Source organism: Diadema antillarum, unplaced genomic scaffold, assembly GCF_040938485.1.
Source record: "Diadema antillarum isolate AM-2024a unplaced genomic scaffold, OU_Dant_1.0 seq00000239_RagTag, whole genome shotgun sequence".
NCBI classification, from domain to species: Eukaryota; Metazoa; Echinodermata; class Echinoidea; order Diadematoida; family Diadematidae; genus Diadema; species Diadema antillarum.
The window spans coordinates 10,665-23,913 of record NW_027271286.1 but is presented as its reverse complement, the minus strand read 5'-3'; the positions used below and the strand labels follow the sequence as shown (position 1 = coordinate 23,913).

Genomic DNA, 13,249 nt, shown 5'->3' with positions numbered 1-13,249 from the left:
AGGAGTAAACCACAAAAATGACTTCAGGGAATTTTTGTTTTCACCGTAGTTCTTATTGAAAGAATGTTTGCAAACTGAGCAGCGAGACTCATCAATAACTCGAAATGTTCTTTAGATGGTTGGGGGGGGGGGGGGGGGAGGCAACAGTGCATCATAATGTCGTTTAAATTGAAAGTGTTTTTGTCCTCATAGGCATTGCAGAAAGGATGTAAAAGGAGTATATGCCTCGCGCACAAAGCTCTGTCGTTCGAACCATGTCAAATTCTCCTTAACAAGCAAAGCTGATAGTCGAAGTTGGGTTACGAAGAGTTGGTCCAATCATTGCCCGCAGTGGATTGTTGTTTTCTCAGCTTTGACCGCGTGACGTCACGCAAAAACATTCCTGTTTCCACCGACCGACATGGTATCGAGTTCTCGAGTGCTGCAAGACACGGTCAACATTGCTTGTACACAGTAAAATCGAATGTTCACCAGTCTTAAAAAGTTATAGACAGGCACAGGCTCTTTACACATTCAGTGCCTTAATCATCCTATTTTGCGTTAGTAAATCTGGTAAAGACTGTTATTTTCAAAGAGGTTCCTGCCTCTACTGACTATGCAAACACACACGAACACAAACATACACACCCACACGCACACCCACAGATATACAATTATACATTATTATAAATATATTCATGGTTATATAAATATATAGGCAAAGTTGTATGTCACATCTATAGATATTAGCCAGTATCTTTTCTTTTTAATGATCATAGACGAACATTGAAAATTGCTGAAAGTAAAGACTCTTCCAAAAACGTCGATCCACCGTAATGTGGGAACATTATTATTCTATCATCACTCTAATTCATTCACATTATACTGATGATAACTCCATGCCGCAAGAAGGTCACCTGGTGAAACCAGCCACAACTTATACCAGAAAGAGTATGATACCATCTAATAGGCAGAGGGACATCCAATCAAACGGGAGAGACAGGTGGATGATGGGCAGACAAATCCAGAGACAAACCTTACACTATTTCGTTTATTTGTCCGCATTTATTCTGCTTCTTAAATCAAATCAAAATGAAATTACATGGTTGTGAAATATTTAAACAAAACACAACCAACAGACAAAAGAGCGATCCAAAAGTGCAGTTTATACTATAACATGAGCATTATTAAAACGGTTGCATAATTATGTAAAACAAAAACAAAAACAATACATTATTGATTCAACAAGGAAGCAGGAGACCGTCAGCATGAGCATGACTTGACTGGGCTGATGGCCTCATTGGGAATGTAGCTCAGGCTTGCCTCTCACAAAATGTAGTTGTTGTGTTTTTTTATTGCGAAAGCATGATCGTGGAAAAATATGTGATTTCTAGGGATCCTTTTTTAAAAGAAAAAAAACTGTTAAATTCTATGCGTGCTTCGAGTATCGCTTGGTACAAAAATCCCTTGGCGTTGTGCACTGACACTGATGTGTTAATACCAATGTAAAGTCTCTTTCACAGTGAGCAATGGCGTAACATTGATTGACTTTGGTGGTCTCACTGTTGGTTGGAGAAACCCCCTCAAATTTCCCTGGAGGGTAATTGAGTATCTGAATACAAGAACGACCCAAGTCCATGGAAGACCATTTCGAGTAAACTAAAAAAAAACTTCATATCTTTTTTATTTGTGCAATAATATTCTATTTAACTGTGATGGGAAGGCAACATTGTATATACAAATTAGAACATAATAATATGTTATATCATCATGACAATTAACATTTACATTAATTGTGGAAAGGCCATTTTGTGTGGTGTACTTGGGTCGTTCTTCGATTCATATGGACTTGGGTCGTTCTTTGATTCATATACATGATATTCTGCTATAGAGATGAGAGAAGGATGAGAGAGGGCGCTATAATATGAATGTAAGAATGACCCAAGTCCTTCATTCTAACATTGATATAAGATTTATCTCATTCATTTCAGGCACTTCCGGGGGTAATTAGGATTTATCATTTATACACAAGATGAGTCCATGCATAAGCTACAATCTCCCATGTCAAACTGAATTTGGCCAAAAATTTGACTTGGGTCGTTCTTATATTCAGGTCTTCAATTGCCCTATAGGAGGGTAGTTGTCCGGGGGGTAGTTGCCCTAAGGGGGAATTGTCCTGGGGGTAATTTTCCGGGTGGTAGTTATCCGGAGGGTGGTTTTCTAGGGGATAGTAAAATGTCCTTGACCCGCTCTTTCATTTTGATAGAAAAGTGAATTTTTGTGGAATTCCTTTTATATTTTTATATAGTTGTCCACACATGACGCCATAACCTCTAGTAGTCTCCTCATCCTGCGGTTCCAACACCAAAACTTTAAAAATTCATAACTTTTGCATCGATTGTCCGATTTTCCTCAAACTTTCACTGATATGTTCTTCTAATGTTGCTGCTCTCACTCAATTCACATTTCTCTTTGGGTTTTGGTTTCCTTTAAGTTACCGAGAGTGGTGGAATAATATTGTGGGATTTCTTGGTCTATGTGTCTGTGTGTGAGTAGGAAGGGGGATGGGGTGAGGGGAGGACCTGGCAGGGGTAAGTGTTTCTTTGCTACGAAGAGTGTATAGGTGTAATTGTGTGTGTGTGTGTGTGTGTGTGTGTGTGAGCCTATGTGCTCGTGCAACTTTGACCAGGGATGTGAGCTCTCACCTCCCTGCTTTGACACAACGATCTGTGCAACTGGTACCAGTATAACTTCAACTGGTACTAGTTGAAACCAGTTAAAACCAGTTAAAACCACTAAAGACCAGTTAAAAATGTAAGCTGGTTTCTGCTGGTTTCTACTGGTTTTTCGACCTGGGCGATGGGTAGAACTTTACATGCTCGAGGCGTCGGGTGTAAACCAAAAGTTGGTTCATGTTTCCTTAAAGTTGCAGAGATCATGGGGACCATCCATTTCATTTAATTGTTTCGTGTACCCTACGATGTTGTCTTAAGCCTTGCCTGGTGCATGTATGTTTGTGGGGGCTTCCGTTTCGTGTTTGAATGGGGAGGGATGAACAGTGATTACGTCTGAATACTAGAGGGCATTACTTTCTTCTTCCTTTCATCCTACAGGGGATGTTCCTCGTCGCACTACCGTACGCAGTCCTCCACGGTGGTTACTGGAGTATCCTGTCCCTGATCCTCACTGCCGTCATCACCTGCTACACAGGTTTAATCCTGGTCCAGTGTCTCTACGACACCAACGCTATCACTGGGGAGAAGGTTCGGGTGCGAGCGACGTACGTGTCCATCGCGGAGGAGGTGTGGGGGAAACGTTTCGCCTCCAGGATCGTGCACACGGCTCAGTTCATCGAACTCATCATGACGTGCATCCTGTACCTGGTGCTCTGTGGTGACCTTCTCTCCAATACCTTCCGGCACACGCCCTTCCGGGAGAGCGCCTGGACCATCATGGCGTGCTTCTTCGCCCTGCCCTGCGCCTTCCTGCGCAACCTCAAGGCCGTCTCCCGCTCGAGCTTCGGCAACACCATCGCCCACATCATCATCAACGTCATCATCATCGGCTTCTGTTTTGTCCAGGTCAAGCACTGGCACTGGAGGGACACCAGCGTCCGGATCCACATCCACTACTTCCCCGTGTCTCTCGGCATCGTCGTCTTCAGCTACACGTCTCACATCTTCCTGCCCAGTCTGGAGGGAAGCATGGTTGATCGCTCGAGGTTCAAAATCATGATGTACTGGACTCACGGGCTTGCTGGCTTCTTCAAGGCCTTCTTTGCCTATGTGTGTTACCTGACCTTTGGACACAGCACGGAGGAGGTCATCACGGATAACCTCCCGACCCAGTCGTTTCGTATGGTTGTGAACATCGTCCTAGTAGCGAAGGCCCTTCTCTCTTTCCCTCTTCCATATTTCGCAGCCGTGGAACTTCTTGAGAGGGCGTTTTTCCAAGGCCGTCCTGCGACCGTCTTACCGTCCTGCTACGCGCAGGATGGAATGCTCAATATTTGGGCCATCCCTCTGCGTATTCTCGTCATCTGCGCTAGTCTCCTCTTAGCCGTTTTTATCCCGCATTTTGCCATTCTGATGGGGCTTATAGGAAGTTTCACGGGGACGATGCTGTCGTTTGTTTGGCCCTGTTGGTTCCATCTAAAGCTAAAGTGGCATGAACTAAAATGGTGGAGAAAAGCTTTGGATATTGTCATAATGATGTCCGGCTGTGGCTGTGGATGTATAGGAATTATTTATTCATTCGAGGCACTCGTAAAAACATACCTTGATTCATAATTGCGTCTGCTAGAATGACAAAAATTTCATTAAAAAAACTGTCGAATGTGTTCTTTTGAGAAAAAAGAATAGTATATGAGTCTACATTTGTTATGTGTAAACTTCACATTACTTGATTTCTAACTCTTATATTGTGAGACTAAACAAAGTGGCAAAGACTGACCAAAGCGTTGTCGGATGATATTTAAGTAAATCTTTGACAATGCTCATGTGTAAAATGCTCTGAATTTATCGATGGATCGAATTGAATTAAGACTACATTTGCAGGCAGCTCATCCCTCAGCTTTGACCCTGCATCACAATTAACATAACAACCATCAGTTAGGAACTTTGAGATAAGGCTACCTTTTGAAAGAAGGGGTTCTTGGCTTTCAAATTAGGTATTATTCATCAAAATTGGATGTTCCCGAACCATTCAGATAACCTTGCACTCTAACTTGAGACGGGAAACCGAAGCAGTAAGACAAATTGTAAAAGACACATTTTATCTTTCAACCTATTCATGCCTCTTTGCTTTCAAAATTAATTAGGTATTATTCATCAAAATTGGATGTTCCCGAACCATTCAGATAACCTAACACTCTAACTTGAGACGGGAAATCGAGGCAGTAAGACAAATTGTGAAAGACACATTTTATCTTTCAACCTATTCATGCCTCTAAATTTAGATAGAGATAGGTTACTCTGTCAGAGTATACAATACTTCCAAATCAAATGACTCGACAAACACACACACACACACACACACACACACACACACATCCTTGCAGGCTTTTTGAAAATTCACTCCATGCGACCGTTATTTGATTACTGAAGCAGGTTCGGAAACAGAATGAAGAGGTCTTTAGAAATTGACACGAGAATTAATAACGAAACAAAACAAACCAACATAACACATCAAAAAAAAAATAGAGCAGAGCAGAGAAAAAAAAAATCCAAAAAGTACTAAGTTTCGAACGATAGGTTTATCTTAAGAATGGAGTGCAATTACATAGATACTGATCAATTAATGAAATTCTTATCTTATCTTTATCATTCATGCTCTGTAATGTAAACTTTAGGCCTATAGCTTGGTCTTAACATGGAACTTTATATACCTTAGCTCCCTTGATCTGAGTAATTTTGTTATGGACTTCTGTCGCTGAGATTTCAAAAACAGACTTCGTCAGTGTTATATCAACGCATTGTTCGTCCTTCATGAAGTCATCTGAAAGCAGCAATTAGCAGCCCTCCTTTTCCATCTTTTTGTTTCTTACTCTTTCTTGTGTTTTTTTTAATCTCTCTCTTGCCCTCCAATATCCTCTTTCTCATCAAGTTGTTAGGTTTTTTTCCCAAAAATTTTCTCCTGCATTCGGTAGGCCCTATGCCTCTTCACGTGCTAGATTTTAGATAAAAGTGTATGCCTATATAGCTCTCATTTTGGTCGTTAGAAATAGCAGTTTATTTAGTTTTCGTTTTTTATTGAATTTGGTTCTACTTCATTCAGGCGTTACAGATATCATCCCTTTGTTTTGACATAATCATTGTTATCATAATATCAACTTAGTTATCATCTTTATTGATTTATCATTAAGGTTGAGTTTAAGAAAAGTGTGATCATTATGATAATGGTAATAATAACAATAACAATATTGGTAATGCTATCATCAGTTTATTCTGATTGTTTCATCATCACTGTCGTTGTGTTCGTTATCTTTTATTTTTATTAATGTAACCTTATGAAACTGACCCTTGATAAGTCCCTGCCTTGCACAGCTTTCTGTTCTGAAATGCGCTTGCTCGTTTTTTTTTAGGAATGGGGAACGATTAATTTTCATTTGTGGGTTTGATTTCATTTATTGAGTATGTTACAGAGTATTATTGATTCATTATTGACATACTGTATGATGATGACTTGCGTATATTGGAAATTTGGCATACTGTCATCTTGAGCTGTTACTCAATTAACATTTGGAAGAAGGAACTCCCAAACAGACAAACCAACTGCAAAATGGAGGTAGGTGTAAAACACACGCCCCATGTTATATGAAACATTCGCACAAATTCTTCCAAACATGGCGCTGTGGGGTGGGGTTGGGAAGAGAAATGTTATTAACAAATTTACTCAGAAAAGATTGCCAGTGTAAAGCGATGTGCAAGAGGGATTGAAACAGGTTTGTTAGTACAATGTAATTATAGCTGGAAGGAGTTACATGAAATTACAGAATAATGCATCTTTCGATTTGAAATCAAAGATGCCGCAAATAATGTCAGAAAGGTAATAATGGGTTAGAAGACATACCACCCACCCATCCTCATCCCCTCCTTCCGGCGTACGACTGAAATGTATAATTGGAAGAAAGTCGTGTAACCAGAGTTCATGCCAAATGTGCTTTGGCATTACTTGTTTCAGATTTTCGGTTCAATGACAATATTTGTTTGTTTGATTGTTTTTCTTGTATTGATTTTGGCTCCATTACTGCCTCCTTTTTTGAATTGTTTACCATGATTGTTGGCGGTAAAGAAAAAGTGGAAGACACAAACGCATCCTATACTTAGTAAAAATTATATGCATCTGAAGAATTTGCTGTATCACCACAATCCAGTACCAAAACAGTCTTATTAATAAGTAATAATTAATATTAACAGAAGAAAAACAGATTACAGTCCTCACTCAATTTTTAGATAACATGATATAGAAAAAAGTTAGTGTCAAAGATTTGACGTAAATCATTGACTATTATATTTTTTAAAAAAAACCTTGTCATTTGAAGGCAGACGGAATAAAATGTTACACCCACAATTACTTTTCACATTTCACCCGGGCTAGCTAGTGTATTCAGGAACGCTTTCGCCTTTGTTTAAGTTTCTTCTTTAGTCCGAAGCTTTGTAGTTGTTGAATCATTGTTGATATCATTGTTGTAGTCTCAGTGTTGCTGTTTATATTACTCTATCAATATTTTTGGCTTAGCTGGTGATTTCAGCCAGACTAAGAATGCAACGTGTATTCTAGGCAATAACGAATTCTTTTGATAGGAAAATGATGTTACGAAACGTAAACGTGTATAGGCCTACTGCAAACTAGCCGAACTAACCAGTGGGACTAGATCGTGTTTATAACGTAGGAGCCGAGGAGCTTCGTCAGTTCGTGTCATTCGAATTAGCCATAACACATTGCAGATATCTGCATGTTTACGACTTGTTCAGTATGCGACTATTTTCCAGATAAAAGGATATTATTACAATTGGCAATTATTCATGACAAGTCAGTCGCCTTGTCTGTGGATACTGCATGGGGATAAGTTCGATCTTAAAACTGAACTGGATGAATAGTTGCTTGAGTCATGTTCTTCATTAGCATTGGTTGGAGCAGAGCATGACGTCACAACTGTATCACTACGCTTTTGTGCGATGCGTGGTCAAGGAAACGATGACGTCACTCACCATGATGTAATGATTATTATTCCGAGAGTTTCAGAAGCTGTAAAAGCATGCTGGATATACATAATGTAGGTCAAATCAGCTAGAATTCAAATTTAAGATTGTAATCTTAAAACGAAATGTGCATCTTTGTAATATCTCATCAGCCACGTTCTGCCATTGTTGTCGACTAAAATGTGATAACTTTGCGATGTCTGTCTTAGGGTCAAACGTTAAATGTTTTGCCACATATCATATTTTGTTGCTATCTAGTTAAAGGGATGTATTGGTTGAGGTGAGGATTCAGCTTTTAACTTTCTGCAAGATATACATAGAAACCACTTTATGAAAAATGTTAAACAGCATACAATTTTAGGAGGAATTCAAAGTTTATTTGATCAAAATCTGTTTTGGACTGGCTTAGATATTAAAAAACAAAGTAAAACAAAGTAATCCTAATAAAAGGTGCAAAGGGTCCCATCTTTTATCACGATGGCTTTAGTTTGGATATCTCAGTCATCATTAAACCACTTTTCATCAAATAAACTTTGAATTATATTTAGAATTATATACAGCTCTTTCATATTTCATAAGCGCTTTCTCATTACTTTAAAAAAAGTCATCATCAAAAAACGTTGGAAGCCTGAAGCGCCATCTCAACCGAAACTGTACCACCCCTTAAAAAATTGCGTGCAAGTTTATTTTGCACTTAATCTTAACACGATTACATGAAACCTTATGAGATTATCATACGTCTTAGATAGTAACTTCCGTGTTCTCGACACTTTTGTTAAGTTTGAAATGGATGCTACCATGACACGGTGTTGTTATTGTGTTGTTGTTTTTTTTAATTCTTACCTGTTAAAGGATTTTGAATTGGTTGGTTGGACTATTGTGTCACTTTCCGACTACACCAACAAGGAGACATCACGATATTATTCCGTATGACAGCTTCTGCATGGGGTTAGAAAAGGATTTTCTTTTCTTTGGTCATACATATAACTATTTCATAATCCCTCCACCTTATTGATCTAATGTTGCACTTTAATTTTATGAAGAACAGGTGTTGTTCTTACCATTCTCTGCAATGAACTCGAAGATGAGGCATGCGGAATAAATGTGTTTATTGGAATGATAATCAAAGCAAAGTAGATATGGTTATTTATATATTTGTCATAGTAATATATTTGCCTGTGATGCAATGAACAGCGGAATCTGTTGATTCAGTGGAATGTTATTTCTTCTGTACCATTTCCTTTCTTAATGATAAGCTTGTGTCATTAAGCAATGTACAGAAATTAAACTTCTGTGTGGTAAATAAAGAAACGTTATGTGGTCATTAGTTTATTATAGACTTCATCTACTTTGTTTTGATTCAAAATATTGAGCTGGACTGAGTGTAGGCTAATGGAAAATATCATGGATAATCTTCATACACTTTTTTCTTCTTTCGCTTTACTTTCCTTTTTAATTAGCTCTTTTTCTACATACACACACAACACAACACAACACAACACAACTTAAATATTATCTATGCATGTACACACACACACACACATGTATGTATATATATGAAGAGTTTGTTCGCAAAAACCGATAAGTCCATTTTTCAAGATTTTGAAATACGGTCTTTGTCATAAAGTACAAAATAATACCTTTTAAATGATATATTGGTCACTACGTATAAAGGTACATTTTTGAAGTTATGGTCAAAAGAAGCAAAATTTTTCTTATTATTCTCTTTATTTTTCTTGACCTTTAATCGCAAATATCTCCATTTGGCAAATATGGACTTATCGGTTTTTGCAAACAAACTCTTCATATATATATATATATATATATATATATATATATATATATTATATAAAATACATGTATATACATGATAATTTCCAATGTTGAAGTGAATGTAACCTAATAGATGATAATTAATGATAATAAATAATAACATATGATATAATATGTCGCATTACAATATAACCGAATGTAATAACAGAGAAAAATATCATAATTATTATCATCATTATAACATATCGCATCACATCGCATCACATCGCATCACATCACATCACATCACATCACATCACATCACCTCACATCACATCACATCACATCACATCACATCACCTCACATCACCTCACATCACATCACATCACATCACATCACACCACACCAAACCACACCACACCACACCACACCACACTACACCACACCACACCACACCACCTCACATCACATCACATCACCTCACATCACATCACATCACATCACATCACATCACATCACCTCACATCACATCACATCACCTCACATCACATCACCTCACATCACCTCACATCACATCACATCACATCACATCACATCACCTCATATCACATCACATCACCTCACATCACATCACCTCACATCACATCACATCACATCACATCACACCACACCAAACCACATCACACCACACCACACCACACCACACCGCCTCACATCACATCACATCACCTCACCTCACATCACATCACATCACATCACATCACATCACATCACATCACCTCGCATCGCATCGCATCACATCACATCACATCACATCACATCACATCACATCACATCACATCACACCACACCACACCACACCACACCACCTCACGTCACGTCACATCACCTCACATCACATCACATCACATCACATCACATCACATCACATCACATCACCTCACCTCACATCACATCACATCACATCACATCACCTCACATCACCTCACATCACATCACCTCACATCACATCACATCACATCACATCACATCACATCACCTCGCATCGCATCGCATCACATCACATCACATCACATCACATCACATCACATCACATCACACCACACCACACCACACCACACCACACCACCTCACGTCACGTCACATCACATCACATCACATCACATCACATCACATCACATCACACCACATCACATCACATCACACCACACCACACCACACCACACCACACCACACCACACCACACCACACCACACCACACCACATCACATCACATCACATCACGTATATATCGATCATAGTTCTCTCTGAACATCTTCAGCGTTTGACACCGCAGCCGTCATGGCTGTGCATGGGACGCTCTTCCCGGTAGAGAGTGTGTTAGAACAAGAATTACCAGTGGAGTTTATCAGTTGCATGGTTTTCTAATCATTGTTTGCTTTCTGATAATCTTAGATTAAAACTGCATTCAATTGATATCAACTATCTTAAAACATCAAGGAACGTCTATCAAATAAAAGTCAATAATAGTTAAATGGAATGAGATTATTACAAAAATTGATACACATTAGCCGAGGTATTTATGTCTGACAGCTCCTTCATTGATTCGTATGGTAAACGCAGTAAGATATACATGTTATCACAAACTGTCACACACTACACATCAGTAATCATAATTTTAACATTACTAAAAAATGATATCAGGCTATAAATATTAATTCTTCTCTTTATGATTCAATATGATAATATTTGAAGATTTGTGGGTAAGTAGGCTATACTTCAGCTGAATAATGTGTAATAGAATGTGATATGAAAGGATGAGGCTCGAACAATACTTCACTCATCATTTTAGCCACCTGTCATAACCATTCATTTTTTTAAAAAGAGATTGAGTACAACCGAGGATAAGATAATCTTTAGCGATAGTGAAATTTCCCATCTATTAATTTGCTGGTTTCCTTCTTGTTCTGTGAAAATCAACAAGTTATAAAAACCGCGATTTTCATTCCAATCAATCAACAATGTCTTTCGGATTGATCACTCGCAGAAACGATGAAATTAAATCACCAGTTGACCAATAATTAGTATTGACGGTCAGGGGGATTTCGAATGATCGCAGTGATCAGCGAGTATATTGTCCTCTAAATTTATCGAAACCATGGAAACGAGACGCCGCTAGCTGCCATGGCAACTAAAATTGGACAGGAGACTAGAGAAGAGAGAAGAGAAGAGAGGGAGAGAGACCCATTATACATAATCATGTATATATCTTATTATTCATATGTATAATATGATTACGTAGAACAAAGTAAGAGGAAGAGAAGGGAAAGAGAGGGAGAGATCGGGAGAGATATATGTAAATTTATGCAATGGAAGCAATGCAATGGCGACACTGTCGCTTGAGTATATACCGTCCATGTAAGATACCTCACAATACCGGTTGATAGGCAATGACTGCTTTAAAAATGAATGAATAAATAAATGAAAAATCCCTCTTGGGAGCCCATCATAAGGATGTTAATGCAGCATGTTCCAATAATGAATGTTTATAGAACAAATAACTTAAACACGAACAATTGCATTGTCGTTTCCTGAATGTTGCAACAACATTCCAGAATTAATGTCTTACCAGTAAGTTATGGTTTTCGTCTTCAACCTCTTCACCTCTACGTATAAACAATGACATTTGTCAATCTTCTTTCTCTTCCGCTATTAAAGTGGGATAAAAGGGCATCATTAAATCACTATTTCAGGCATTTCCTCTCTCAGTTTTGTTTGAACACCCTTATCACTTTTAGAGTCTCATTCGTTTCATTTTACTTCTAGTATGTATCTCAGCTCGGCATCCTAAGAAGAGGAACCTGAAAGTGTAGGCCTACACACATGCAGTTTGGCCAAAAATAAAAAAAATAAAAAAAATAAAAATAATAGCTGCAGATATTGAGTATGAATTCCTCTACAAACTGTATTTTGGTTGGAAGATGATAGCTTTTCTCATGGAATTTGAAGAGACTATATTTTAATGGGTGCATGTACAGAAAATAGGTGATATTTTGGGTGAAAAGAACTAGTAGTCTGGCTTTGCGGACCCTCGGACAGAGTTCGAGCTGCATGAAGAACCCACCTTGGAAATTTGATAGATGAAAGGGTGTATTTCATTTATCCAGGTTAGTGAAGAGAAATATCTCATTTCTCCCAGCTATTTTACATAATATTTTGAATTTCGAGTTTTAACACACGTCTCTACGGGGAATTATTTACCCGTGTGAGACCTACAGCCTGCTGCTGCAGACGACTTGACAAAGCGAGCGATACATAAACCTGACATACAGTGCCGTATACGGCACTGCTGACATAAACAAGAGAGCGCCATCTATTGTCAAATGCATGATATGGATTATTCATACATTGTAGTTTGCTCTCATCTTCTTCTTCTTCTTCTTCTTCTTCTTCTTCTTCTTCTTCTTCTTCTTCTTCTTCTTCTTCTTCTTCTTCTTCTTCTTCTTCTTCTTCTGTATCTTTTGTGGGCAGTCATGTGGGTTGTGGGTGTCATGCGCCGAAAGAGGTAGCAAGTAGGTATAGATGCTGTTTATTTATTTATTTTTTAATTCTATTTCAGCCACCACTGTGGGCTTTATGCACTGACACAGACAGCAATGCACCCGACATCATTGCATAACCCTTATAATTGATTCTTATTGTCTTCTTATGGAAGCCCCCCCCCCCCCCCATGACCGAAATAACTTACAATGGTTGAAAACCGAATAGGTCAATATTATAACCTCTTTGAATGTCCCCGACTGCACATGAAGAA

General features: G+C 38.5%; 1 protein-coding gene across 1 annotated transcript in view; it reads left to right on the top strand.

Moving 5' to 3' along the window:
• The window catches only part of LOC139729411 (vesicular inhibitory amino acid transporter-like), a 50,269-nt gene extending 46,001 nt beyond the window's left edge, over positions 1-4,268 (top strand). The window contains exon 2 of the mRNA XM_071640338.1: positions 3,093-4,268. Within this exon, the coding sequence (XP_071496439.1) occupies positions 3,093-4,268 (1,176 nt within the window). The remainder of the gene's footprint in view (positions 1-3,092) is intronic.
• Positions 4,269-13,249: the final 8,981 nt, after the last annotated feature.